At 44.2% G+C, this 27,519-nt stretch overlaps 1 protein-coding gene across 2 annotated transcripts; it reads right to left on the bottom strand.

Annotated features, from left to right (window-relative positions):
* Window positions 1-132: 132 nt before the first annotated feature.
* Window positions 133-25,687, bottom strand: NR1D2 (nuclear receptor subfamily 1 group D member 2). 2 transcript variants are annotated; one of them, XM_079947313.1, is made up of 8 exons: window positions 25,267-25,687; window positions 16,616-16,873; window positions 13,461-13,549; window positions 12,605-12,749; window positions 10,052-10,707; window positions 8,309-8,494; window positions 5,917-6,127; window positions 133-3,671 (listed from the first exon to the last, which is right to left on the bottom strand). In XM_079947313.1, the coding sequence occupies exons 1-8, from the start codon at window positions 25,280-25,282 to the stop codon at window positions 3,475-3,477; spliced, it is 1,758 nt and encodes a 585-aa protein (XP_079803439.1). In that variant the 5' UTR covers window positions 25,283-25,687; the 3' UTR covers window positions 133-3,474. The 2 variants fall into 2 exon arrangements, with proteins under 2 accessions (XP_079803439.1, XP_079803440.1); XM_079947314.1 differs by lacking the exon at window positions 25,267-25,687 and adding an exon at window positions 16,052-16,149 and having other exon boundaries at window positions 16,616-16,757.
* Between the last annotated feature and the right edge of the window lie 1,832 nt (window positions 25,688-27,519).

Here is a 27,519-nt window from a genome sequence, read left to right as displayed (position 1 = left end):
ACACATACTAGGATGTTATAAACAAACGTTCATGGGACATTGGTCCCAGGCTACAAATGGTTTACATGTTTTGTCGTTTCCACTCCAGTGTTAAGCTCTGATGGAGAAAAAAATCACACACAACAAGCAAAGTCTGCTTTGCCAACATAATGCCCATATTTAATCTTTTTAAACATGAAAAACCAGAGTAAAAAAATTCATTTAGTTTCGTACAGTACATTTTCATAGTCTTTTAGCAACATCCCATCTACAGTACTCAAAAGTCTGATGCGAAATATTTCTCAGTATTTAACAAGTGTATAACCAGCAACACAGTAAAGCAGAGCTTCTTTAGATGTAACAAGATCTAACTTGTTTAGCAAATGGCTTCCTTGCTCACTAAGGCCAGATCCTTTTTTACACAGGCATTACCCAGTTATCTGAAGTTTGATGCTAGTATGAGAAAATGCTGCTGTGTGGCTCATTTTAACACCACACCAGTGTGAGGAGTAGCAGTCCAGTGACTCATAGTGTTGCCAGCATAACACAAGTACTAGGCCCTAGAGTAGTTTTCACCAAACTGGTGCCCCTCCAATTGTTTTGGACTACAATTCCCATCAGCATATGCTGTCTGCAGCTTATGTGAGCTGTTGTCCAAAACATCTAGTGGTAGGTCAACAACAGCTGCCTTGGAGACTGCAACACAGGGGAATGTTATAAATAAAGTTGTACAGTCGTACCTCAGCAGTTGAACAGAATCTGTTCCGGAAGTCTCTTCAACTTCCAAAGCGCGGCTTCTGATTGGCTGCAGGAAGCTCCAGCAGCCAATCAGAACCCGCGCAAGCCACACCGGACGTTTGAGTTCCAAAAGGCAGTTCGAAAACCGGAACACTCACTTCTGGTTTTCGATCGTTCGGGAGCCGAAACGTTCAACTCCCAAGGCGTTCGGGAGCCGAGGTACGACTGTTCTTGGAACTTGAATTTGTAAATAAACAACAACCCGGAACAATGTAAATCAAGTTACAGGTAGGTAGCAGTGTTGGTCTGCCATAGTCAAAACAAAATAAAAGAAAAAAAATTCCTTCCAGTAGCACCTTAAAGACCAACTAAGTTAGTTCTAGGTATGAGCTTTCGTGTGCATGCGAAAGGTATCTGAAGAAGTGTGCATGCACACGAAAGCTCATACCAAGAACTAACTTAGTTGGTCTTTAAGGTGCTACTGGAAGGAATTTTTTTTCTTTTAATGTAAATCAAGTTCTGTAATGTACAGGAACATGTTGTTTAAAATGAAATTACATGCATTTATTTCACCACATAATTATCTAATTATATGCACAAATATGGAAACTCTCTTTTAAAGCAATAAGCAATACTTTACAGTGTGCTGGTTATACTTTTCTGAAGACTTAAAAATAGAATGAAGAGACATTGTATATGTAGGGAGGAAGCTTCTGTAAGAAGCCTAAAAATCAGAGCAACTTTCTTCTTTGACTTTTAAGCAGTGGATGCTAAATGGCTTACCTGTCCATGATTAATAAAAAATATAGTTACTGAAATACCTGTATTATACCAAGTCAGCAATTCATGTTTTGAAAGCATAAGCTGTCTCAAGACATCACCAAGTGGTTGTGCAACTGAAATTGGAAGAATGGGTTGTTTCCTAGTGGTCTCAGTTATGTGTGCAGAAGACAATTAGATGCACATATTCCCTCTGAATTAGATTGAATTTTTTGAAACAACCTCTTAAAATAAAAAAAGCAGTAATACAAAATGCTCCAAAGTTTTATGCTGTGACAGGGCATCAAATCTACCTCCACCATTTAACAGCAGAAAATACTAAACATCTATTGAACCCATGAAGCTGCAATTCTTCACCTAAGCACAATGGGAGATGCAAGTTTGTACCTTCAAGCAATAAACAGTCATGTGAAATATTGAGATTGTAAACTGGGGATTCAATGCTTTTCTTAAGGAGGAAGTAGAAAGAATTTTTCCTTCCATACTGTGGTAACAATAAGGCCAGTCATAACATTCTGGCTTATTTTAAGTGCCATTGTGTGTTTTTACTTCTTGATATTATAGGAAAATATTATTTTGAGATAGTATCTAGATGCAAAGGAAATCCTTGCGCCTGGGGATTTATCATTGACATTTTAAAAAAGAACATCAAATTTATAGAAAAATAGACCTGGTATCAGACAGACTATCTAACAGACCTTTGTTATGTACACCAAAAAAGGTTTAAGAAAACCTTTACAACTCTAACCTTAATAGAACACACTTGGGCAACAAACATACCTCATGAGCCACTGACTGTGTCTGTTTTTTGTTTCCCATTCGCATTCCCATTCAAGCAGCATACAGGTGTATAAAGTGTGCAGATTCAAAGGACACACAAAACATATGCAATGAAGGTGTTTGATCAATCGTTTCTTTGAAATTTATCATGATTCTCTAAAACTACACAGATTACAAGCTTCATCTGAAAAATTTCCTTCCAGATAAGAGTAGTGTGTCCAGCAACTTTAAGTGTCTATTAGCACATAAGAATCTTAGAAGCAATAGATTTTTTTAAAAAGTCAGCCCAATCCAGTACCTTTAACTGATTTGACAGATCTGCCATTTCACTTTTGATTCTGTAAGACTTCTCAAAGCAGCAAACTCGGCACACCGCAGTTAACCCGAAAATCTCTATAAACATGATGAACTCTCGAGACATTTGGTTCGGCAGCGCATCACCTAAAGCATCGGTTCCGTTGTTCCCATGGGTCAACCACCTTTCGTTTGGTTAACTTCTTCACAGTTGAAAAATATTGTGAAGAAATTATATGCATGTTGTTTCAATTAGAACTATTTACATACATACACTTAAATATATACATACACAAACAATGTATTTCTTAAAAGTCGTAACACGCCCAACATCTCTTCATACTATACATACATACATACAGCACATTTGCGCTTGTGCTTGGAGCTATCTAATCGGTTTACAGTGAGACTTCCCCATGGCGCTCCTAAGCTTCCGAAAAGCAAAACAAATTTTCTGAGCTTCCTACTGAACCAAGATGAGATGCTCAAAGGGGGGGATAAACAAATTAAATCCATCTTCAGTTACTGTAGTGTCATTTATCCAAAATTCTGTTTTCTGAATATAGCCATTGTGCATTCTTGTTTAATTGGTCTTTACTGTAAGGGTGCAGTAATTAACAGTCAATATCCGTAAGATTGAGTGTAACCTCTTCACTTTTAGTGCAAATGGGGCTGTTTTTGGATAATCATGAAGAAATTTGTGGCCATGTTGTCACTGTCGGAAAAAATGGTCAACCTGAAAGGTTGTTATTGCATGGCAACAGAACATCTATCACACAGACAGCAAGTTCTTCTCCACAAAAGGTACATACAAACAAACATAAATAAACATTTTATAGCATGAAATAACCACAGTTAATTGACAGGAAGCAAGTCCATTCTATAAACAAAAGAGGTAAATGCCTATGGGTGAACTTTAAAGGCCAGGAGTTCCTCAGAGTGCATGTTGTTTAAGGAACGCAAGTCAGGCAACTTCAATAGTAGTTTTGTAAATATAGAAGCTTCGTTCGGATGGTTTTTTGTGATTAAGGTCCTAAGCACGCGGATTAGTGTTTCTTGCAACGCTTCCACCGAGTTGACATTTTCTATTCCCGATCGTTCTAAACAACGGAAGAGAACGGAACAGAGACGGTTATTTGGTGTGCCAATTTAACACTGGTTAGTATGAAATTCAACTCTACGTTCAGCTATTTGTCAAAGCATTTGTGTTAGTGGGAATTCAGGGTTGACTAAGGAAGAGGTAATACAAACAGAGGCATAAACCTACATACTGAAGCTTTTAGTTAGGTGCCTGTTTTGCAAAGCACTTCCCAACATCCTCACATAACAAAAAAATCCTACCCTAAGTCGAAAGGGTTGTATTCAAGGTTAGCCAAATTCAGAGTGGGCCCACTGGAATTAGTGAACGTGACTAACTTATGTTCGTTTATTTTAGTGGGTTTACTCAAAGGTGCATTACCCTGGAATGCAGAGCAGTGTCCCCTTATTTTGTGATGCTATGAACAATTCAGAACTCCTCTTCTTTTGTAGCAAGAGGAATTTTATGGAAAGGGAGCAGGAATGAGGACCTGTCTGCTCTACTTGCCAAGTAATGGGGCCACTTTATCTTCTGCTGTACAGCTCTGCAGCAACTAAGATTTCACCCACACTTACCCTGTAATTTTTAGGCGTTCAATTTTTACGTTTCTTCTTTTGCCCCCAGGAAACCACGCTGTTTACTGATGAATCAGAACAAACACCAATGGGTTTTCTGCATATTAATGCTTCTTCCACTTCAGCAGTAAACAGTGGGTATTTTTTTCCCCAGGGAAAGTGGCAGGACAAAGGAAAAACCTCTTGGACAGTGCCTAGAAAGTGTGGGCAAGCCTTTTGTCTGAAATACGACGGTCTCTGGTGGGGCACCCGGGGGACCTAGGATAGTGTTGGTCTCCTGCTTCACAGAGAGAGGAAGATCCATAGGTGGAGAAAGGCCCATGTACGAAAGCATTCTCCCGCTTGGACTACTGCAATGTGCTCTACGTGGGGCTACCATTCAAGGTGACCTGGAAACTACAACTAATCCAGAATGCAGCAGCTAGACTGGTGACTGGGAGCAGCTGCTGAGACTACAAAACACCGGTCCTGAAAGACCTACATTAGCTCCCAGTATGTTTCTGAGCACAATGCAAAGTGTTGGTGCTGACCTTTAAAGCCCTAAAAGGCCTCAGCCCAGTATACCTGAAGGAGCGTCGCCACCCCATTGTTCAGCCCGGACACTCAGGACCAGCTCCGAGGGCCTCCTGGAGGTTCCCTCACTGAGAGATGCGAGGATACAGGGAACCAGGCAGAGGTCCTTCTCGGTAGTGGTGCCCGCCCTGTGGAATGCCCTCCCATCAGATGTCAAGGAAATAAACAGCTATCCGACTTTTATAAGACATCTGAAGGCAGCCTTGTTTAGGGAAGTTTTTAATGTTTGATGTTTTATCATGTTTTTAATATTCTGTTGGGAGATGCCCAGAGAGGCTGGGGAAACCCAGCCAGATGGGTGGGGTATAAATGATAAATGATTATTATTTATTATCATTCTCCTTGCATGCTACAAAAGCCTCTGCAGCTCCTCCTCCTCTGTCATTGGTGCTCTGTTGGTAGAGGGGGCAGAAAGGAGGCATTTGAAGGTGCATTAGGAGATGCTTCCATTCCACGGGATTTGGGAAGGTGGTAGAGGTGGAGAGTAAGAAGTACATCAGACCTGGAGTGTACTTATTTTTCTTTCCCATTAGGATTAATGCGAGGGGAAATTGTAAAAACAAACAACCAAAAAGCTGATGGCATGAACGCACCTGACATGCAAGGGTACGTTGGTGCGATTTCTGCAGCACTGCATGTCAATGAGAACGCATCCTCTCAGGTCGCTTAACAAACAGTAACCCTTAACCATGTATTTATTGCTTTCTCAAAAAGCCTAAAGCGATTTGCAATAAAGAAAAACCTTGACACTTAACATAAAACAAAAGAATGAACAGCAAAAGGATAAAAAATCACACATGAAAATTGGCCGCAAAATGAAAAAGTCATCGCAGGTGTGGCAAAAGAGAAGCTGGCATCATTCACTTTTACTAATGGAACAGAAAAATAAAGCACTTGAAAATCTGCTGTTGTTGAAATTCTTCCACCGCACATCAATGACGGAAGGATATGATTCTCAGGTGCTCTGAAGAAACCCCCCCCCTTATTTATAAAAATAAACAATACTCTCCAACCCATTAGCTAGATTTCTTTTATTCTGAAAAGACAACAAAGGTGCCGAATTTAAATCTGGAGATATGCAAGAATATTTTATTCCATGGTATGGATTAACTTTCTTACCAGCAGACACAAGTACCACAGCTGTAAACAAGCTCATTTCTTCATCACTAAGGTTCAGGGCATTTAGTTTCTCACTAAACTCAAACATGGAGTTGAGCAGATCACCAGCTCCCATTGAACGCAGATCGTCCACACTGTATTTCTTTCCACTAAGAAAAGTGACAGTGCGATCCTTTGCATCAAATAAGGATGCAAACCGTACCATTAAAACCTACCCAAAAGAAAAAAAGAGCAATTAAAAAAAGATTAGACCAATCTGCAGGAAATTAGGGAAAAGAAGTCAGTGTGTAACACTATACATTGATAATGTTGCTTGTCTGACAGCTGATGAACAGGCACAATTGCTTTTTTAAACAGAAGAAATGTTGTTTCTGTACATGAAAACAAGTTTCCCCACAAAATGACCAGCACAGAAAGCTTCCTGCATCACAAACATACCTCCACCTGCATAATACAGTCTCTGGTCCACAGCCTACTTTTATATTACTCATTTGTTTATAAATCACCCTCCATGATTTTCTAAAGTAAATATGGACACTAAAATATTAAGCTAAAATATTCTCACAATAAATGTCTGGACAAGATGAGTTACCTTATACAAACTGATTTCAAGCAAAAAATAAAATAAAATTAAGATTTAAAAAGGTAATGCAGAAAGGAGTACAGTGGAACCTCGTTTTTGAGCATCTTGGAAGCTGAATGTTTCGGTTATCGAATGCTGAAAACCCGAAAGTAATTGCTTCCGTTTTCAAACACGGCTAGGAAGTCGAATGGCTTCCAAGCCATGTTTCTCAATTTTCTCAGTTGAGTTTTCCAACCACCCATTGCGCTTCGGTTGTCGAATGTTTCGGAAGTTCAATGGTCTTCCGGAACAGATTAGTTTGACAACTGAGGTTCCACTGTATTTTGGCTTAAAAAAACAGAAACAAGGAACATTGCCCTGCATGTCCTGCTCCCACATTTGCAGTCTGGTCTTGCTCTAGAAAAACAGGGGGTTCACCGTACTTAGCTAATTGGGAATTATTGGCCTAGATCATTTACCAGAATGGGTTTTAGTCAAAAACCAAAGCTTATATCATTACATGCATGCTCTGGAGAGAGAACATGCTAAGTGTGGTTGAGAATAAACTCATACGCAATGTCCCTTGAGGGGGACAGGGTAGTGGTGTCACAATATTAATAATAATAGTAATTTATTATTTATTCCCCAGACATCACAAACTACCTTTTGAAAATATTTCAATAATAATAGTAAGTTATTTATTTCTACCCCAGCCACTCTGGGCAGCTCACAACAGAACATTAACAACAGAATAAAACTTCAAACATTAAAAACTTCCCTAAACAGGGCTGCCTTCAGATGTCTTCTAAAAGTCAGATGGTTGTTTATTTCCTTGATATCTGACAGCAGGGCGTTCCACAGGGCGGCCGCCACTGCCGAGAAGGCCCTCTGCCTGGTTCCCTGTAACCTCACTTCTCGCAGGGAGAGAACTGTCAGAATGCCCTCAGAGCTGGACCTCAGTGTCTGGGCTGAACAATGAGGATGGAGACGTTCCTTCAGGTATACTGGGCCAAGGCCATTTAGGGCTTTAAAGGTCAGCAACAACACTTTGAATTGTGCTGGGAAAAGTACTGGGAGCTAATGTATGTTTTTCAGGACTGGTGTTATGTGGTCTCTGAGGCCACTCCCAGTCACCAGTCTAGCTGCCACACTCTGGATTAGTTATAGTTTCCAAGTCACCTTCAAAGGTAGCCCCACGTAGAGTGCATTGCAGTAGTCCAAGCGGGAGATAACCAGAGCATGCACCACTCTGGCGAGACAGTCTGCGGGCAGGTAGGGTCTCAGCCTGTGTACCAGATGGAGCTGGTAAACAGCTGCCCTGGCCACAAAATTAACCTGCGCCTCCATGGACATCTGTGAGTCCAAAATGACTCCCAGGCTGCATGCCTGGTCCTTCAGGGCCACAATTACCCCATTCAGGACCAGGGAGTCGTCCACACCCACCCGTCCCCTGTCCCCTCAAAACAGTACTTCTGTCTTGTCAGGATTCAACATCATCTGTTATGTGATTCAAAACAGTCCCACATCTAAGGCTATGTCACACTGACATTTTGTAAGGGTAAGAGGGTAAGAGAACTGAACTCATATTCCTGAGGGGAAGAACAAGCCCAAGTAGCAGTAGTTTTGTGCAAAGATAACCTCTGCCAAACATTTCGGAGGACTGCTGCAGACAACTACCAAAGTCATCAAAATAGCAGCGCTAACTTTTGATCCATTTTAAACCGACAAGGCTGCAGGGGAGAAGAAAAGGTCAAAACAAAATGAATCTATTATATATATAGCACGCCACAGCAAAACATCTGCAATACATTCAATTAAGATAATATTCACCTCAAAGGTTCCAGCCTTCAGAAGGTTTACTTGGTCGTGCTGCGAAAGGTCTCGGAAGCCTGGGACACGTTTGGCAAACTCCACCACTTCCTTCACAGCAGGAGTAAAGCTCATGGAAAATTCTTCCCAGACTTCATGACCAGACTTATTTGGGTCCACAAAAGGAGTCTTGTTCATTGGGCAAACCTAGATATTTATACACACAGTCTCAATATTCTTTTCCAAGCAAATTGGCCAAGCGATTTCATAGTTTCAAAAATCTTCATAAGTTATTACAATAATAGGAACATCAACAAAATATAGTTGGAGACTACATACTAAATGTGTGAGGCCTGGATTAAAATTAAATATGTGTTACGATCCACAGTACAGTTTAATGAAAAAATATTATTATGAAAGATTCACTTCCAAGACGCAGCAATTCTTAAAATCAGAGCTTAAATTGATCGGCTGCATCTTCCTGAAATCTGCGTGTGTATTTGATCTCTCTTCTGCTTTCCAATGCACATTAAAAACATGGCATACAAAGCATGAGAGAAAGAGAAGCTTAAAAGTTGCATTTAATTCTCAAGTAAAAATACTGTGAGCCTGATCACCAAGTTTTCGGTGAAATACGGCAACTGGTTAAGTTTCACTGACACTAATTTTCCTAGCAGTTCGCAATTCATTAGATGACAGTTAAGTCTTATTACCCAACTGACTGAATTCTATAAAGGCTGCTTTACACATGCTAAACAGGTTTTAGATTTACAACAATATGCCTAGCCAAGGCTTGTGTTTGAGACTTCTCCCTCTTCTGGAGCCATTGCGAGGAGTAGTTCACTTCTGCTTCCATTTTTGATTAACCAGAGTTTGCCGAGTTGTGACAAACTGTGGTTAATTTTAACTCCTGTTAGCTGAAGCAAGGGAACCTCATGCCATAGTTTATGCAGATGGCTACATTTCGAGTTTGGATAACACAGCAAACTGGGATTGGTTAAAAAACGGGAGGCAGAAGATTCCCAAGATTAGAAACAAACCATATTTGGGGTTGAGGTTTCATAAAATATACCTCAGTTAAACACAATAATGGCAAACATTTCCCACTATCAGTCATTTTCCCAACCATACTTTTCTTTTTCGTGGGACGCAGGTGGCGCTGTGGGTTAAAGCCTCAGCGCCTAGGGCTTGCCGATCGAAAGGTCGGCGGTTCGAATCCCTGCGGCGGGGTGCGCTCCCGCTGCTCGGTCCCAGCGCCTGCCAACCTAGCAGTTCGAAAGCACCTCCGGGTGCAAGTAGATAAATAGGGACCGCTTACCAGCGGGAAGGTAAACGGCGTTTCCGTGTGCGGCTCTGGCTCGCCAGAGCAGCGATGTCACGCTGGCCACGTGACCCGGAAGTGTCTCCGGACAGCGCTGGCCCCTGGCCTCTTAAGTGAGATGGGCGCACAACCCCAGAGTCTGTCAAGACTGGCCCGTACGGGCAGGGGTACCTTTACCTTTACCTTTTTTACTTTTCTTTTCAATTGGAAAGAGGTTCTTTTAGCGATGGGCCAATTGATTTTGGCATCCCCGCCCCCCAAAGAAACACCTCAGTAATCTCCCTCTCCTATTTGTTATTGTTGTCATTACCCTGAGGATATTATTTCACTAAACAAGGTGGTCCCAGGGAGAAGCCACTCCCAGCCCATGTGACTAGTCTGAACCTACGCCAAGTAACAATCCCTCAGAGAACTGTGCAAGAGAAATTAAGAATTAGTTGTACCAGGTGCATCCTTTCTCCGGGGTTGCAGGGGTAAGCATTCATAGACACATGCTGAGGAAAGCCACTTCCAGGACTACCATTGCAACTTTTTGAGGCGGCGCCATTAGCAATGTTCACCGAATGGCTGTTTGCAAAGCAAAGATTACTACGCCCATTTGGATAATGCATGTTGTTTCGCCCTTTGTGTTGTCCAATGAAATGTTGTTCATTCCCACCATGGTGGGGGAAGCTTATGCCACTATTACTGGTTTCGCTACCACCACTGTATTTTAGGTTTCTCTCCATATTCTGGGGCTGCCCAGGAGTGGGAGGGTTTTCGGGTTGCTCCTGGTTGTACATAAAGGTATCTTTGTGGGCTCTGGTCACCATGCCAATCACTTCTTCCTTAGCAATGTCAGAGGGGGGAGGGGGAGGAGGGGGGAGGAGGAGAGCAGGAGAAGGAGGAGAGGAACGGCCGCCGGCGTTTTTCTGCTCTTCTTGCCGTTTGGCGCTCAGCTCTTCTTGAGGCAGCAGAAGCAAAGGTTCTTGGCTCTCTTTCGAGGCTTCACTGGACAAATGATCGCTGAACTGGGTGTTCATCATGGTTTTCATGGCGCTTTGCATCTCGATCAACATCCTCTGCTTCTCCCGTTTAGGAATCCGGCCAAATCGAACGGCTTCGGAAAAGGAACAAAACCAAAACAAGACTCTTTAGCTACACGCGGGCTGACAAATTCTAGCGGAAATGCTGTACAAGCAAACAAAACCCTCTCCTGCTTCAAAAACTAATCAAAACACAGAGAATCACATGCTACTCAGTGCTTTTTTGACTGGAGTATGCAGTACAGGCACCCTTACTGTAACAACTTCATAGTAAGTACCAGCACTTATTTTTGTAGGGGGGGAAAGCACTGATGCCACTGATTAAACCAACGAGTGTATTTTTGATGGGAGTTCTCCAAACAAGGACTAGGGGACTATGATACTTGTTCTCTGAGCCCAAGACAGCTTCAGATGTGTGTGGTTTCTCAAACAGGAGTTTCGACTGCAAGGCCAAACAGCAAACTGCTTTTGAAAAGGGAGGGAACTTTTACATGATTTTCTGGTTGAACTGACCCATATGGAACCCACCTTGCAGCCACATGATGAAAGGCGGGTTATAAATGCGTATAAACATATGTCATAAAAGGATCAATTGTCTGAGTGGGGGCATTCCCTGGGCTTGAAGAAGCCTAAGGAACTTTACCAGAGAAAGCAGCCCATATTGGCTGCATCTGTTAGCACTGTGCTTTTGCAACTTGCAGTGGTAAGAGATTGCTTTGACTTCCTTTCCCACAAACACAAGCAATAACACGATGCAGGAAGCAGTTTTCATGCCGCAAGTGGAAGAAGTAACAGCCGTCACTTGTGTAGCTGAGCTAAGAACAAGCTACGGCATCATTTTAAAAAGGCATGGCCGCTTACAGTTTGGCAGCTCATGTAAAGTATAAAAACATGTTGGCTTGAGGGAGAAGAAAACCAGCCCCTTATGCTGGTCTGCCAATATGGGGAAAAGATGGTGTCAAGCAAAATCAGATTCTGGTTGGACAACCACTATTACTGCCTACCAGCTGTAGGACTGGTTTGCATGTGTTTCCTCCCAAGGCCCCTTAAACCCTCAATCCCCTTAGAAATTGATGCATATTGTTTCACCATTTCCTGTACTTTTCCGTGTATAAGACTAGGTTATTTTCTTTAAAAATTATGCTAAAAAGTGGGGGTCGTCTTATACATGGGTAGTGCATAGGGTGGATGTTTGATTGGTTGCTGCCGAGCCTGTCAGGGACTATTGTGCTTGTTATTGGTTGCTGCATCAATGGGTGGTGTTGATTGGCTGACGCTTCGGCAGTTGGGCAGGTGACTGGCAGCTTCTGCCAGCGATGGGACAGACGGGAGCCGGATTTCACGACACGTGTGGGTGAGCAATCTTCGGCAATCTCCCCTACAAAAAGCTTAACAACTCTGTGCCATCTCCCCCCATTTTCTTAAATTTGAGTTCCCAAAAAGTGGGGGCATCTTATACATGGGGGTGTCTTATAGACGGAAAAGTACGGTATATTGTCCATTCTCAATGTAATGATTACAGTTTATATCACGGACAGAAAGCTCATTACCAGGCTTCACGTGCACTACCTCTGTAATCCTTACTGTAATCCTGTATGCTCAGTCAGTATTTTCCCAATTTTGCCCCCCCGCCCCGCCCAAGGAAGGAATGCAAAAAAAAAGTAGCAGGTTGTCATTAAGGCATCTCATAAGTTCATGACTGAGGTGACATTTGAATCAGTTTGCATGTCACACCATTACTCAACACCAGAGTTTCCCAAACCTGGGTCTGCGGCTATTTTTTGGACTACAACTCCCATCATCCCTAGCTAGCAGGACCAGTGGTCAGGGATGATGGGAACTGTAGTCCAAAAACAGCTGGTGACCCAAGTTTTTGGGAAAACCTGCTCTAGACCAACTTTTTATAATTAGGTATGAAAAGCACAACAATTCACCTTTTTGAAGCTAACTGCTCTCAATATAGAAACATACCATCTCTTGACATCCCAACCGACAAACATTTTTTGAACCGGCACTGCTGGCACCTGTTCCTATTCATTCTCATTATAGAGCAGTTATTATTCTTCAGGCACTTCTTGTATTTGATATTCTGCTGGATGCTTCTTCTGAAAAAGCCCTGAAAAGAACAAGCAACTGTTAAGTTTCAAACCACCTCTTTTTGGCAAGCAATTTTCAAGCATGCCCCATCAACAGAAACTTGCATTGTAACCTGGAATCTGGCTATGATGACAATAATATGTCAACTAATGTCCCCAAGCAGTACCTTTTCAACCAAGCACATTTCAGTAGTGCTTTTTTTTCTGGAGGTACCCCTGATCATTAGGCCCAGTGGGGTTGGGGCGCTCATCTCGCTTTACTGGCCGAGGGACCGAGCAACGGGAGCTCACCCCGTCGCGGGGATTCGAACCGCAGACCTTCTGATCGGCAAGTCCTAGGCTCTGTGGTTTAACCCACAGCGCCACCCGCGTCCCTGAAGGTACACATACCCCTCAACATTTTGTGAATCCAAGTTTAGCCTCATTGAGGGGCAGTATTTCAATACGAGTAGGAAAATGAGAGTACCCCTAAACATTTTTTTAATAGAAAAAAGCACTGCATTTCAATATCCCTAGTTCTGGACATTGAGACCCCCAAAAGGATGGAAGGTCACAATAACAAGACTCGCTTGGGAGATTCTGGATAGCTTTATAGCTTGTAGGGTTAGGGTTTTAGAGCTGCAACAAACATTTGCTTCCCCCCCAACCACCAGGTACATCTACACTTGTCCCTGAAATTCTATTCGCCAACTGCTCCAATAAGATATTCACATTATAAAATTATACTTCACCTTGCACCCCTCACAGGCATGGACCCCATAGTGGAATCCTGAAGCAACATCTCCACAGACTTTACACAGCAGGACCATGCCATTAAATTCTATAAATAGAAATATAAGCATTACAACCTAATAGAAACAACACATATTTGACTTGCGTTACATTCTTTTTGTTAAGAGGCAAATTCCAGTATACCTGAAGGAGCGTCTCCACCCCCATCATTCAGCCCAGACACTGAGGTCCAACTCTGAGGGCCTTCTGGCGGTTCCCTCACTGCGAGAAGTGAGGTTACAGGGAACCAGGCAGAGGGCCTTCTCAGTAGTGGTGCCCGCCCTGTGGAACGCCCTCCCATCAGACGTCAAGGAAATAAACAACTATCTGACTTTTAGAAGACATCTGAAGGCAGCCCTGTTTAGAGAAGTTTTTAATGTTCGATATTTTATCGTGTTTTTAATATTCTGTTGTGAGCCGCCCAGAGTGGCTGGGGAAAGCTAGCCAGATGGGTGGGGTATAAACAATAAATTATTATTATTATCACCATTATCACTATTATCACTATTGATTGGGTGTAAAATGAATTCCACATGCCTTCCCACTTACTATTGATTCCCTCAACTAAGAAACAAAGTGGTATCTAGGCCTTAGAGCGAGGATTCCCAAACTTGGGTCTCCAGCTGTTGCTGGACTACAACTCCCATCTGCTTAGCAAGCGGGACAAGTGTTTGGGGATCATGGGAATTGTAGACCAACAACAGCTGGAGACACAAGTTTAGGAAAGCCTGCTTTAGTAGTTGGCCTAGGGCAGGAGTAGCTAACCTGTGGTTTTTGAGATCTTGCTTTAGTACAATTCACACTATCCTGGACCATTCAGATCATTAAGATGGGGCCAATGGGAGTTGGGTGTCTAATGACCATAGGCTGGCTATGGTCACTCAAGAACTGAGCTATCGGCCCCAGTCATCACGGCCAATGGTTAGGATTGATGGGAATCTTACAACATCGAGAGGGCCACAGGATTCTATCCTTTGCCTTAGAACAACTCTAGGAAGCCTGCATAGAATAACCATGCATGTGACCATCACAGAAATGCTTCCCCACTTGGGAACTCCTGTAAAAAAGAAAAAATATTGTCTCTAAATTTCCCTCTGTGTTTTGCTGTCTTCAGCCTGCAAGTTTATCATAGTACCATCACAAAATCATAGCACCAACACAAAATTTCAGAGAACAGCAAACAGATACATCTGCTTTGTGACACCAAAATGTGAGCACTGCAATATGTTGCTACCATCACAGTAAACACACTTTCACAAATGTGTAGGATTCAAATGCTGGCCATGATTTGTCATATGAAGTTTTTTCTTTATTACCCTGAAATTATTTGAAACCTGTACACTAGGGCAATCTTTTTACTACCAAATGTGTATGTGTGTATATATCCATAGACAATATTTATGCACATATACATATAGATGTAGATACAGTGGTACCTTGGTTGTTGAACTTAATCCGTTCGACTCCCGGAACCGTCCAAAAACCAAGGTGTGGCTTCCAATTGTCTGCAGGCACTTCCAACACTCAACTGGAAGCCACGTAAGCCGCGTCAGACATTCGGCTTCAGAAAAAACGTTTGCAAACTGGAACAGTCACTTCTGGGTTTGTGGTGTTTGGGAGCAGATTTGTTCAGGAACCAAGCTGTTCGACAACCAATATACTACTGTATACACACAAATATACCACCAAATTGCAAACAATGAAACACCCTGGGTGCTGACTTTATCAATGATGAAAATCTTGTTATCCGTGAATCATGTTGGAAACAGTTTCCAAGTAGAGTCAAATACAGAATCAACAGTTAGGAAGATTAGCAACCATTTCAGCACCAAGAAAACTCAAGGAAAATTATTTCTAGTTTAGCTCTACAGATAACAACCAAGTTGCTGCTGGCCTCTGGAAAAAAAACACAAGAAAACTTGCAAAAAAAAACCCCAAACCAAACCCATGTTCTATTACAGTAAGCCGGGATTTTACACTGGGATTACATTCTGGGATAGCAGCCCAAGCCAAAATTGTATACAGGCAACTCTCAATTTGTGCAGTGGCAAAGCACACACTTTCCCCTCAGAGATGCCTCTGTTTCAAAAGGATCAGTTAGTAGGGGATGGGAAAGACCTTAGCCTGAGACCGGGGGCGGGGGGCAGGGGAGCGCTACCAGTTAGATTAGGCAGTATTGGGTGAGGTGGACCCAGTATGGAAGATGGCATCTTATACTCCTTCTACATTTAAAATAATATACACAGGAAAACTTGGGTGCTGTTACAGACTGAATCTAGCACGATGGAAGATAGAATCTGCAGATGATGAGTCTTATTTTGGTGTTCCCACTACTAACCGTGTACAGTGCACTACCAAACTTTTACTTACTTTCTGTTCAATAATTTGCTTCAAATTTAGTGTAAGCAGACAATGAGCTGTATAAAAGCAACCTTTTACACAACTGGAAGCCTCGATGGCCTCAAAATGGGGAAGGTTGCTTAACTGGGATGGTTGGAGGGGGACAAGTCTGGGGGTCCTTTTATAGTCAGATCTCGACTTTTAAACTTACTTGTGGACCACAGGACAACATGGCCTGTTGGCACCACTTTGCACTGTGAGGCAGGAGCTCCAGTTTGCCAGAGGTTGAGAACCAGAGCTACAGTCTATCTAGAAGGAAGGAAGTCAGAGGTTAAGCACTGAATGTTAAGTGCTACAGGCTCTAGGCAGAAGGATGCCCTCAGGCCGCAGACAAATATATTTATTTAGTGTGGACAACATATCAATGATCAATTCAGATGTTATGTTTGCCAATCATGGTTTGGAGACTGGGAATTCCCAATGTGTTTAGAGGCTTCTTCCTCTAGCTCCTCCCTTTTAGGTTTTGCTATAACCATAGCATGCCCTTATGCCCGAATCAGGACTAAATATGGATAGTGCTAACTAGGAGAGTCTCCAAACCATGGTTTGAAGAATCCTGATCTGTAGTCAAACCCAGACCAGCCCCAGTAGCAAAGCACATGGGAGAAGATGGAGCCCTAAGCACATTCCCTCCCATTCTCCCAACCATAGACTGGAAACATGATGCCTGAATTGAGTCTAAACAAAAGCAGAGCTACCACAAATGAATACTTACTTGTAAGTCCACCATGACCCTTGGCCAATGCAGTTACACTTGGCTGGCTGGCCTTAACGCGGTCATCTAACTGGTCATTCTTTGGTACTCCATCAGAGCCCTCTTTGCTCTTGCTGCTGGAGCTGCCGTCTGAAGAGGAGCTGTTTGGTGACTGTGGTACAGGTGATGAGGACAGGAAGCTGCTCTCCGATCCCTCGCTGTGGCACGAGGCAGGGCTAGAGGCTGAACTTGAAGAGCTGATGTAAGCAATCACACCACCTGTTGAAGGAAGCAGGAATAGGTCTACCAGCTCACAGATCCACTTTACAATCCACTTCCAAAAGTCTCTCCCACACCACATGTAAACAACCCCCGAACGCCTTTCTAGTTTTCAGAATCGGATCACGATACATATTATAGTTGTCTTGCTTTTAGCAATATGTTCCGAAACAAGACACAGTTTATGAAATTAGTTAAGAACGGAAAGTAGAAAATGCAAGTATTTGATAGCTTCTGTTTCTGAAAGATTGGAAGAAAGGGAATCGGTGGGATAGACTTGTTAAGTATTCTATACGATTTATGCTATATGCGTGATGTTCCATTATTATTTTTATCTTTTTGTTTGTAAGCTGCTTTGGGATTTATATGAATAAAAAGCAGCATAGAAATAGAAGAAAAGAAAAGACAAGACAAGACAAGACAAGACTTGAGACTGCAGGTAGATTTTCCTTTTCTTTCATGTCTATGAGACAGCAAGCTTAAAACACGTGCACAAGTGTGTTGACAGAAAAGCATTATAAAAGTGTAACAAATAAATAATAGATAACTCTTAGCACCAACAAAAACTATAATCCTTATTTACTTCACATGTATCACGTTCTTCCACTAAAAGGGGCTCAAGGGAGCTTGCATATGGTTCCTTAACAGGCTCCATGGCGGGTTTAGCTGTAGCCCCATTGTGTACTGAAAGGCCTCCCTCTGGGCATCAAAGTGGCACGGTCTCAAAAACAACAAAAAGGAAGAAGGAAGTATTTTCATCCATGATGGATGAACAGAAAGAAAAACATGGAGCAATTTGCTTGGCGCACCTCTATAATTCACCAGGGACTGCCGCTTTTCGAAAGACAAATGGGTATGTATCTCGACAAATAATAATTCCACAATGAAAGCTTCTCCCAAAAAACCCTGGGAACTGTAGAGAGCCTTTTGTTCAACAATCATAGTTCCCCTTCATAGAAAGACAATTCCCTGGGTTCTTTGGAATGAATGAAAGACAATCAGGGACAGATACTCCCCCCAAGGGTAAATTTTTCACAAGCACATAAATAAACTCAGGCTGCGATGGTCTCAGAACTTACTCTGAAGAAGTCCTATGGTCAACAATGGGACGACTCCAAAGCAAGTGGTTTGATCATTGTGGCCATTGGCGCCTGCATCCCCCCACAGGCTTTCTGCAAGGATGCAGGTTCCCAAGTAACTTAAGTGCTTTTGAAATTTTTACCTGATATTCTACCTTGCAAAATAAGAGTGAATGTTCTTGAGAGATGCACCTTCAGTTATACACGGATGGGAGTCAGTTTGTGTGTTGAAAAAGATCCCCATTTCCAGGTCATATGACAGCTGAATAACCCCTCAGAGAACACAATTCCTAGAACAAATGAATTTTTTTAAATAAAAATGTACTTTTTGAAACCAGCTTGCTTCTCACTCTCATTTTTCTAAGTGAACTTACATATCTCACAGCTTTCAAATTTTTATTGTTAGGATTCTGTCTTAGCTTCTCTCCCTTTGTTTATTATTATGTGGAAAAGCCACTTTCCAGTGATTGCAAAGGGGGGAAAGGAAAATTCTGCATTAGCAGAATCTCAAAACCTACAAATGAACTTTCCCCTCTCTTGGAATATACAAGTCCCAAGTCGAAGAGCCTTATTTTAATTACATTTTCTGTGAAGACATGAGACTGGCATTCTACTTTAAGATTATTGTGGGTGCCTCCAAATGGGTACTTATCACGGGATTCGAACTCCCCACACATGCATGACTACAATTTGGAGGGCATCAAAGTCTGTCCTCCTTCCCCGTTTAATGCGGACTTCCGCTTCCCGGGGGAAATAAAATAAAAACAAGAAACCCAAAACCCTGTTGCCAACAAACCATTTGCTGCATTAAATGATCGGTAAAGGTAAAGAGACCCGTGACCATTAGGTCCAGTCATGGCAGACTCATCTTGCTTTATTGGCCGAGGGAGCCGGCGTACAGCTTCCAGGTCATGTGGCCAGCATGACTAAGCCGCTTCTGGCAAACCAGAGCAGAACAAGGAAATGCCGTTTACCTTCCCGCCGGAGTGGTACCTATTTATCTACTTGCACTTTGTCGTGCTTTCGAACTGCTAGGTTGGCAGGAGCTGGGACCGAGCAACAGGAGCTCACCCTGTTGCGGGGATTCGAACCGCCAACCTTCTGATCGGCAAGTCCTAGGCTCTGTGGTTTAACCCACAGCGCCACCCGCGTCCCGCATTAAATGAACTTGCTTGCAAATTCAGCCCCATTTGGAAGTACCCCACAATCCAACATTAGCTGTTTCCTAAAGCAAAGACTGGTGCAATTGGGGGGGGGGACCGACGCACACCTAAGTCCACAGCTACTATCATATCATACAGGCTTCTTCACAACAACTGATGTGCAGGAGCTGATCTTGCAGACTGAGGCCATTTTCTCCAGGTTCCGTCAAGTGCCAGAAAGAAAAATCACCAGAAAGAAAAATCTCAGGGCACGCCACCGCCGCCCGTGGAATAGCTTGCAACATGGTGACAGCCACCATGTAGCATTTGTTATGTGTGAATCAGCCCCAAGGCAGCAATCCGAAACATGCTTACTTGAAATTGGAGAGATCAGGCATTATATTGATGGCTGTTGCTTTTGTGTTAATGTCTCTGTAACTGCTTTCATGACCTATTAGATTCACATTTTATCAGTACTCTACAGCAGCATTACTAGGAAGTATATTTGGGGAGAAGAGAGCAGGTAAAATATATTTTCAGGGAGCATGTTCCCTCTTACATTCATGCTCCTAAGTAAATGTGCATAGGTTTGAGGTCTAAATGTCCTTCAAACATTGTGATTCTCAAGAATCCTTAAGAAAATATCTTCACATTGAGATTGCCCTCCACAAGGAATAATTTATAAAATCATGGCACAGTCCTAACCTCTTCACATATGCCAGGTTAACGTTTGTCATTGGAAATCTCTAATTCATAAGTAACCACGATAGTACCAATGACAGAAGTAGATTTAGGCCGCAATGAAAATTACGTAAGGCTTGGGGCTCCATAATTATTTATATTTAAGACCGGAGAGGGAGAATTATTTGCATTCCAGTGACGCATTTGGTAATGAAGCTTTGTATCAAAGGAGAAGCCCCATTTCAAATAAAACATGAAACGCTTTCAAAACTTTCAACGGCGTTCCAATTTGGACATATATAAACCCACATCCTAGCAGTGTCATGTGAAAAATGCTGCTTTTGCGTGTGAAAAGAGATGCGACACATGTGCACAGAATAATGCAAATTATTATAATTATAGCTTACTGAGCATGTGCTTTGCCAGGAAGTCATTACGTAACCTACTAGCATCGTCTCAATATCAGTTTAGTAAGGAAGTTTAACATACACATAAGCAGTCATGTGTAAATGTGTACAATGACTCAGGCAGGGAAAATGCTTAACAACCTACACACGGCCTAAATAATAGGAAGCATGGAGTTGGGACTTATAGGGCAATGACCCCCCCCCAGACGAAACAAACATTTACATTCCCAAAGATCTCTATTAGGAGGGGTGCTGTTTCATATTCACAAAGGATCTTGCTCACAACAAACCGCTCAGGGTGATGAAAATGAGAGAGAGAGAGAGAGAGGCTGTGAAGAGCTCTAAAAGGATTTATCCAAACTAAATGAATGGGCAACAAAACAGCAACTGAAGTTCACAGTTCACTTTAAACGTAGAATGGTGCACGGAGAACGGTGCAGAGAAAATAAATTCACACATACACAAGAGGGGACCTTAACTGGGTGTGACCAGGATCCTAGTAGGGTCACGGTAGATAGCTTTGTGAAAATATCAACTAGATTTGCAATAGCAGCAAGAAAGGCAAACTCCGTTTTAAAGAATTATCAGGAATGGGAGTGAAAATAAAATGGCCATTAGCATTGTACCTTTCCATAATGCTTTCTCCTCTGCTCTGTACTTTTACAAGGTGATTCCCCTCCTCCTCCTGTTTCCCTGTGTCTATTTTTAGGGACCTGTCAAGACTGCTTTTTGTAAAGCGCTATGTATATTCACACAGTGCTATGTACATCCATAGTGCTGGATTCAGAACACTTTCTTTTTAGCGGAGGAAAAAAAAGTTGGCCAGGACAGAACACAAACATTACATTGCTATGACAAACATGTGATTGGTGTAGAGAAAGCAAATAAGGACATTTCTCTCTCTTTCTCGCAACACCGCAATTTGGAACCACTTGATTACATTAACTGACAGTGCACGTAAGGCAGAAAGTACATGGAATGCATAAATAACACAGAAGATCTGCTGTCACAAGATGTGGTTGGTGTTTACTAGCTAAGACGGCCGTAAAAAGATTAGACCAGAAATGAGGAATGTATGGCCCTCCAGAAATTTCTGGACTACAACTCCCATCCTCCTTGACCATTGGTCATGCAAGCTAGGGCTGGTGGGTGCTTGAAGTCCAACGTTACGTGGAAGGCTATAGGCTGCCCACCACCCTTGTGTTAAGACAGTTTCATGGAGGATAAATCTACCAGCTGTGATAATCTAAATCAGGGTTTCCCAAACTGTTTTTGGACTACAGCTCCCATCATCCTTGGCCACTGCTCCTGCTAGCTAAGGATGATGGGAGTTGTAGTCCGACAACAGCTGGAGACCCAACTTTGGGAAACCTGGGTCTATAGTCAAGAGTGCTTCCGAATACCAGCTAATGGAGAGGGGGGGGGGAACCCATAAACTATCATTGGCCACTACTGGAAACAAGAAGTGGAACTAGATAAGCCCCTCCATCTGATCCCGAAATTCCACCAGAGTGTAGGAGCCTCTGGCTACAGTCAGCTAGAAGGAACAGCACTTTGGGGGTAGGAATTAAAGGAGCAGTTTTCTGATCGAGTGAGTTAGTTAGGGCTGGATTTAAGATGAGAATTGGGCTGGATTTGAGAAGAGGAATAGGATTAGATTTGAGATGTTAGACAGGTTTCAGGTTGGGCGACCGAGAGTGAGATAGGGAGAACTGGTTCTGAGTTAAGTTAAACATACACAATGAGTTGATTATCCATAGCGAGAGGACAGAGACTCATAGCTTGGATAGGGAGACCGGGTTGAGGGTCTGGGTTGAGGGAAAGGGATACAGACAGGAGTGTTCTGGGAGGGCTGAGTTTGAGTCAGGAGAGGTAGATCCTGTGGGAATTCAGGCTACCTGGGTGTCAGTATAGCCAGAAGAGGAGAGTTCTTCTAGGTTCCAGACAACTCCCAAACCAGTAGCAAAGGATGGGGTGATTCCCTAGGTCTGTTATACCATTTAGAAGACCTCAGGTATGGGATGGTTAAGAGCAGGCATCCCCAAACTCAGCCCTCTATATGTTGGGTACTACAATTCCCATAATCCCTGACCACTGGTCCTGTTAGCTAGGGATGATGGAAGTTGTAGTCCCAAAACATCTGGAGGGCCGAGTTTGGGGATGCCTGATTAAGAGAGTGGGTAACCAAGGAAAAGTGCCCTCGCTCATGAACCAAAGTATTTAGCTGTGAGGGAAGTGGTACGGTGTTGAAAGTACTTAACATATCTAAGTGATAGAAACTGAGTTAAGCATTTTGGAATCTATTCTGGAAACCTGAATATTTAACCACCTGAAGTGTACCAACTGATTTCTAGTGACTGAAGTTTAAGAAGAGTTGTGTCTATAATATTCTGTTTAAACCTGACACATCTTAATAGTTAAAATAAATTACTTAACTTCTATCTGAAAGAATGCATTTCCTTACACACTTGGTTCCATGAACTTCCTTTTGTTTAATAAAACATTTCTTGTTTGTTTGATCAACTCCTGCCTGAGACTCTAAATCATTTAAGTTTTCCCCACTAAATAATCTGTGGTAAATTGTAGAAATTTGTGTAACTGGTGTATCTCAAGGCGGTCGCACTATATTTAATTGGGGGAAGTTAGCAGGAGAGGATCCGCCTCATAATTATTTGGTGGTACAGTATTAAGTGGCTTTAACCTTGTTAATTGTTTGTTGCTATCTAGGAGACCTACCAAACACATTTTGAAGAGAACCTGATTGCTATTATTGGGCTTAAAAGCCTTTTCAAGTCACCCCCTGGCTCAATCAATCAGTTTATTTGTATGCACTTTTGCAAAGTTAAAACCATGCTCAAGGCAGCTCACAACATATTTTAAAAAATTACACAACTACAAACCTAGCAAAAGTAGTCATAAATACTGAACATCACAAAGTTCATCGCTTTAGGAAGCTGGTGCATGTTGTTATATAATCAGTGTTCCATGAATTTTACCAGCTCAGTCTATTTTATTACAGGGATTTGGGGAGGGTGGATTTCGTAATTTCCATCCCTTCCTGTCTCCTTCAGCTTCAGGACTGATGGAGGAAGCAGCACTTCCCCTCTGGTCCTTGAATAAGACTTTTATAAAACATAACACCGCTCTTATCCTCCTAGCCTCAGGCAAACTGCGGCCCAATGTCCGTAGCTATTATGTAAGTCCCTCCGGAATCTGTTCGTGTTGCCCCACCTGACTTGCCTATTCCGTGAGCTCAGCCATCAGGGAAGATGACTCTCCTCCGACCTGTTACATTTCGAGAGCTGTGCACATGGGTCGTCTGTACATGTGAGAGATCTAGGCGGTCGGTGTCACATGGATGCGCGGACACAGAAGCAGCTGCACCAATAGCCTGCCTCGATTTCCATAGCATTAAGGCAGCTGCGGCGCAGCCGGCAGAGGAGGAGGAGGAGGAACTCAAGCGTCCCTAAGGTTCAGATACCCGATGAATGCGCACTAACTAAAGAGTAAACCTCTCCGAGCACAGGCTTTACTTCCGAGTAAAAATACGCCAGGGGTGCAGCCCTAAATCTAGTAAAAAATAAATCTTAACTGAGGTTCTGTCCCTCCTTACGTAAAGCCCGCCCCCCTAACATGCGCCCATGGCACCCCCTATTTTGGAGACGAGGAGACACGCGCGCCTCTTCCTTGATCCTATTCTCCATGCAAACGTCGCCGCATTGACCTTGCCACTGACCCGTCTACTCGGAAACACGGCCTATTCATTGGATTCAGTGGTGCTTACTCGCAGGTAAGTGCGGTTGTTTCGGATCGCAGCCTCAGGCTAGGCGTTCCTCCTATTATTCCATTAAAAAGGTGTGTGTGAGGGGGGAATTAACATCTGGGGTCAGCCACGCGCAGGAACAGGCTCGCTTCTGGGCAGCCACGGAGGAGGATCGGGGCGATCCTACTAGATCTGTCTGAACTCAAAGAGGGATCGCGGCGCTCCCCGGCTTGCGACAGAGCCGCTTTTGCAAAAGAGCAGCGTGGAAGCTCCGCCCCGCAACCTCGAATGCCGTCGGATCTCCCGAAGCGGAGCGAGGTCGCCTTGGGGCCGCGCCTGCCTCGCAAGGCGGCGGCTCCTCCGATCCGGCAAGGCTGGAGAGGCAAGAGTCCCCGCCTGGCAGCAGAAGGAAGGGATGGGAGATTCCCAAAGTCTGCTGGGCGCAGTCTTGCAAGGCGCCTCCCTCCTCCTCCTCCATCCGCTCTGCCGGCTCCTGCCTGCCTGCCTGCCTGCCTGCCTCCCCACGTGTCCTTTCCCCGCGCCGCCCCCTGGATGTAGGTCACCAAAACAAGGGCCTCCCGCCGCCGCCTGCACGTGTCTCTCCACGCGGTCGCCAGCGGGAGGCGGCCGCCCCGTCCCGATTGTGTAATCCCCGACGTCACAGCCAATCAGCGCGCAGGCGGCGCCGAACGTAAACAAAGCGGCGCACGTGGCTCGCCCGACGGTCCATGTGAGCGGCTGCTTTTGAGAACCGGCCGGATGGGAAATGGATGGGCGGCCGGGGAAAGAGAGAGAAAAGGCGCCGCGGGAACCCCTAGACGCCGCCGCCGCCTCGCGGAGTCTCCCCCCACCCCGTCCAGGGAGAGGGGAGTCCAGTCAGCCCCGAAGGAGGGAATAAGCCCCTCGGCCCCGGTTTCCCGCACCGGCCGATTCCTGCCTCCCGGCATGCAACCCCCCCCCCCATCCTGACCTCGGAAGCCCTTCCTAGGGCGCGCACGCCAATCCACACGGGGTTGGACTAGATGACCCTCGGGGTTCCCTTCCCACGCTACGGCGCGGTCAATTGCATGGCAGCTTCGCTTCTGCCACCACCGCGTTGCGCGCATATTCCGCGCAAGAAAAAGCGGGTCTCTTTGTGGGGGTCGGAGCAGCAAGAGGCTGAAATGGGGGCGGGGGGCGGGGATCGTGACCCTCCGGGATCAGTGGAGGGAAGGAAGGAAAGGGCTTTCAAGCCTGATCCGCCTTGCTCTCCTCCCTGCTCCGCAGTCATCACTTCGGATCTCTCTTCTGACCTCCCTTGTAACCCCAAAGCCTCACTTACCTGCATTGACCTCCATGGCGTCCCCCGATTCCTTCCCCGCAGCTGCCTCCGAGAGCCGGGATCATTCACCGACGGCTTTCCCGGGCTGCCGGGGCGCCTGCCTGCCTCGCTCTCCGCTTGTGCCGAAAGAGCCGCTGCGGCAGCTGTGCCCAAGCGCGCCGCGCCCGCCTCCCGCCTTCCCCCGGCTGCTGCGTGGACGCGCCTCGTGTGTGCGAGGCGGGAGGAGGCCAGGCAGCCGCCGCCGCCGCGCCGCCTTCGAGCCTTCCTGGGGAGATGGCTTGCTGGGCTGCGGCTGCGGCTCCTTCCTCCTCCCCCTTCCCCGCAGGAGGACGGGGAGAGTCACCGGGAGGGCGGCGCCCACCACGTGCCTCGCCCCGTCGCCGCCCTCGCCTTGCCCACTCGCGCGCCGTCGGAAGAACAGCCGCTGCACCGAGCGGCGTCCCAGCTCGCCCCGCCTCCCCTTTCTGACCGGCTCTTTCAACCCAGTGACACACTTTCCCCGTCTCTCGGGGAGGCGGGGAGAGCGAGCGACCCGCCCCTTGTCACGTGTCATGTGTGAAGAAACGGACACGCGTCTCCGGCTGCACGGTAGCAATTACGCACGAGATCAGGGCATCGAAGTTCCTCTGAAATGCAATCGGTCGTGACTAATACTAGCTGGACTGGAGGCAGGGTGCTTGAGGGAGAATCTCCATAAAAGCTTAGGAAAGGGGCCGACAATAGTAATGACCTTGGAGTTCACAGGAATTCATGGAATCAGAGAATTGGAAGGGACCCAAGGGTCATCTAGTCCAACCCTCTGCGATGCAGGAAACTCTGCTAAAGCATCCATGACAAATCTCCATCCAACCTCTGCTTAAAAACCTCCAAGGAAGTCCAAAGATTCATGGTCTCAGAATATTTTAAGTTTAACTCAATCCTAGTTTTTCAATTTGAGTTCTTCCTGTGTTTTAATGTGATGATGATTATTATTAATATTATGTATAGTACATTGGTACCTCGGATTTCTAGAATCTTGGAAGTCAAACATTTCGGTTTTTGAACGCCGAAAACCTGGAAGTAACTGCTTCGGTTTTCAAATGCTTTTTGGAAATCGAACTGTGTGTTTTTCAGTTGTCTCCATTGACTTTGGAGACTGCTGTTTGTGCCTCAGCTGTGGAACATCTTGGAAGTCAAACAGTCTTCCAGAACAGATTACGTTTGACAACCAAGGTACCACTGTAGAGTAGAGTATAATTATTTCATTTATACCCCGCCCACTCTGGGCGGCTTCCAACACTCGTAAAAACATAATGAAACATCAACCATTAAAAACCTCCCAATACGGGGCTGCCTTCAGGTGTCCTAAAAGTTGTTTACGTAGTTATTTGTCTCCTTGACATCTGATGAGAGGGCGTTCCACAGGGAGGAGATATAGAAATGTTTTAATAAATAAGAAATAAGAAGCTTTGCACTCGGATGTGAAATGTATAGTAAATATTTGTGGCTGAGTATCCTTGCTGCTGTTGTAGCGTACATAAAAAAGGTTCGATCCTTCTTTTGCACACTCTGACCAACAATGCCCAAGAGAAAGGCCTCTGGTTTCTTAGGGAAGGTATACTTAAATACCTTTTTCAGTTCATTATAAATCATTTCCCAGAAAACCTTCACTCTAGGGCAAGTCCACCAGAGGTGAAAGAATGTTCCTTCAGCATCTTTACACTTCCAACATTTATTATCAGACACATGGTATATCTTTGCAAGCTTGACTGGGGTCATGTACCACCTGTATATCATTTTCATAATATTTTCTTTCAGGGCATTACATGCCGTAAATCTCAAACCTGTGGTCCATAACTTTTCCCAGTCAGCAAACATGATGTTGTACCCTATGTCCTGTGCCTATTTTATCATGGCTGATTTGACCGTTTCATCCTGTGTATTCCATTTTAACAGCAAATTATACATTCTTGAAAGTATCTTAGAGCTGGGTTCTAACAGTTCAGTTTCTAACTTTGATTTTTCCACCTGGAATCCTACCTTTTTATCCAACTTAAAAACTTCTTTAATCTGAGCATAATGTAGCCAATCTCGCACTTTATCTTTTATTTTGTCCATACTCTGCAACCTCCAGTTATCTCCATTTTTTCTATTATTTCCCAATATTTCGGCCATTTGGCCTCCATATTGAGTTTTTTCACGGCCTTAGCCTCCATTGGTGATAACCACCTTGGGGTCTTGTTTTCCAGTAAGTCTTTATATTTCAACCAGACA

The sequence above is a fragment of the Podarcis cretensis genome (assembly GCF_951804945.1).
Source record: "Podarcis cretensis genome assembly, chromosome: 12".
NCBI lineage: Eukaryota > Metazoa > Chordata > Lepidosauria > Squamata > Lacertidae > Podarcis > Podarcis cretensis.
Note: the sequence above shows the minus strand (reverse complement) of the source record. Positions and strands in the feature narration are given on the sequence as shown.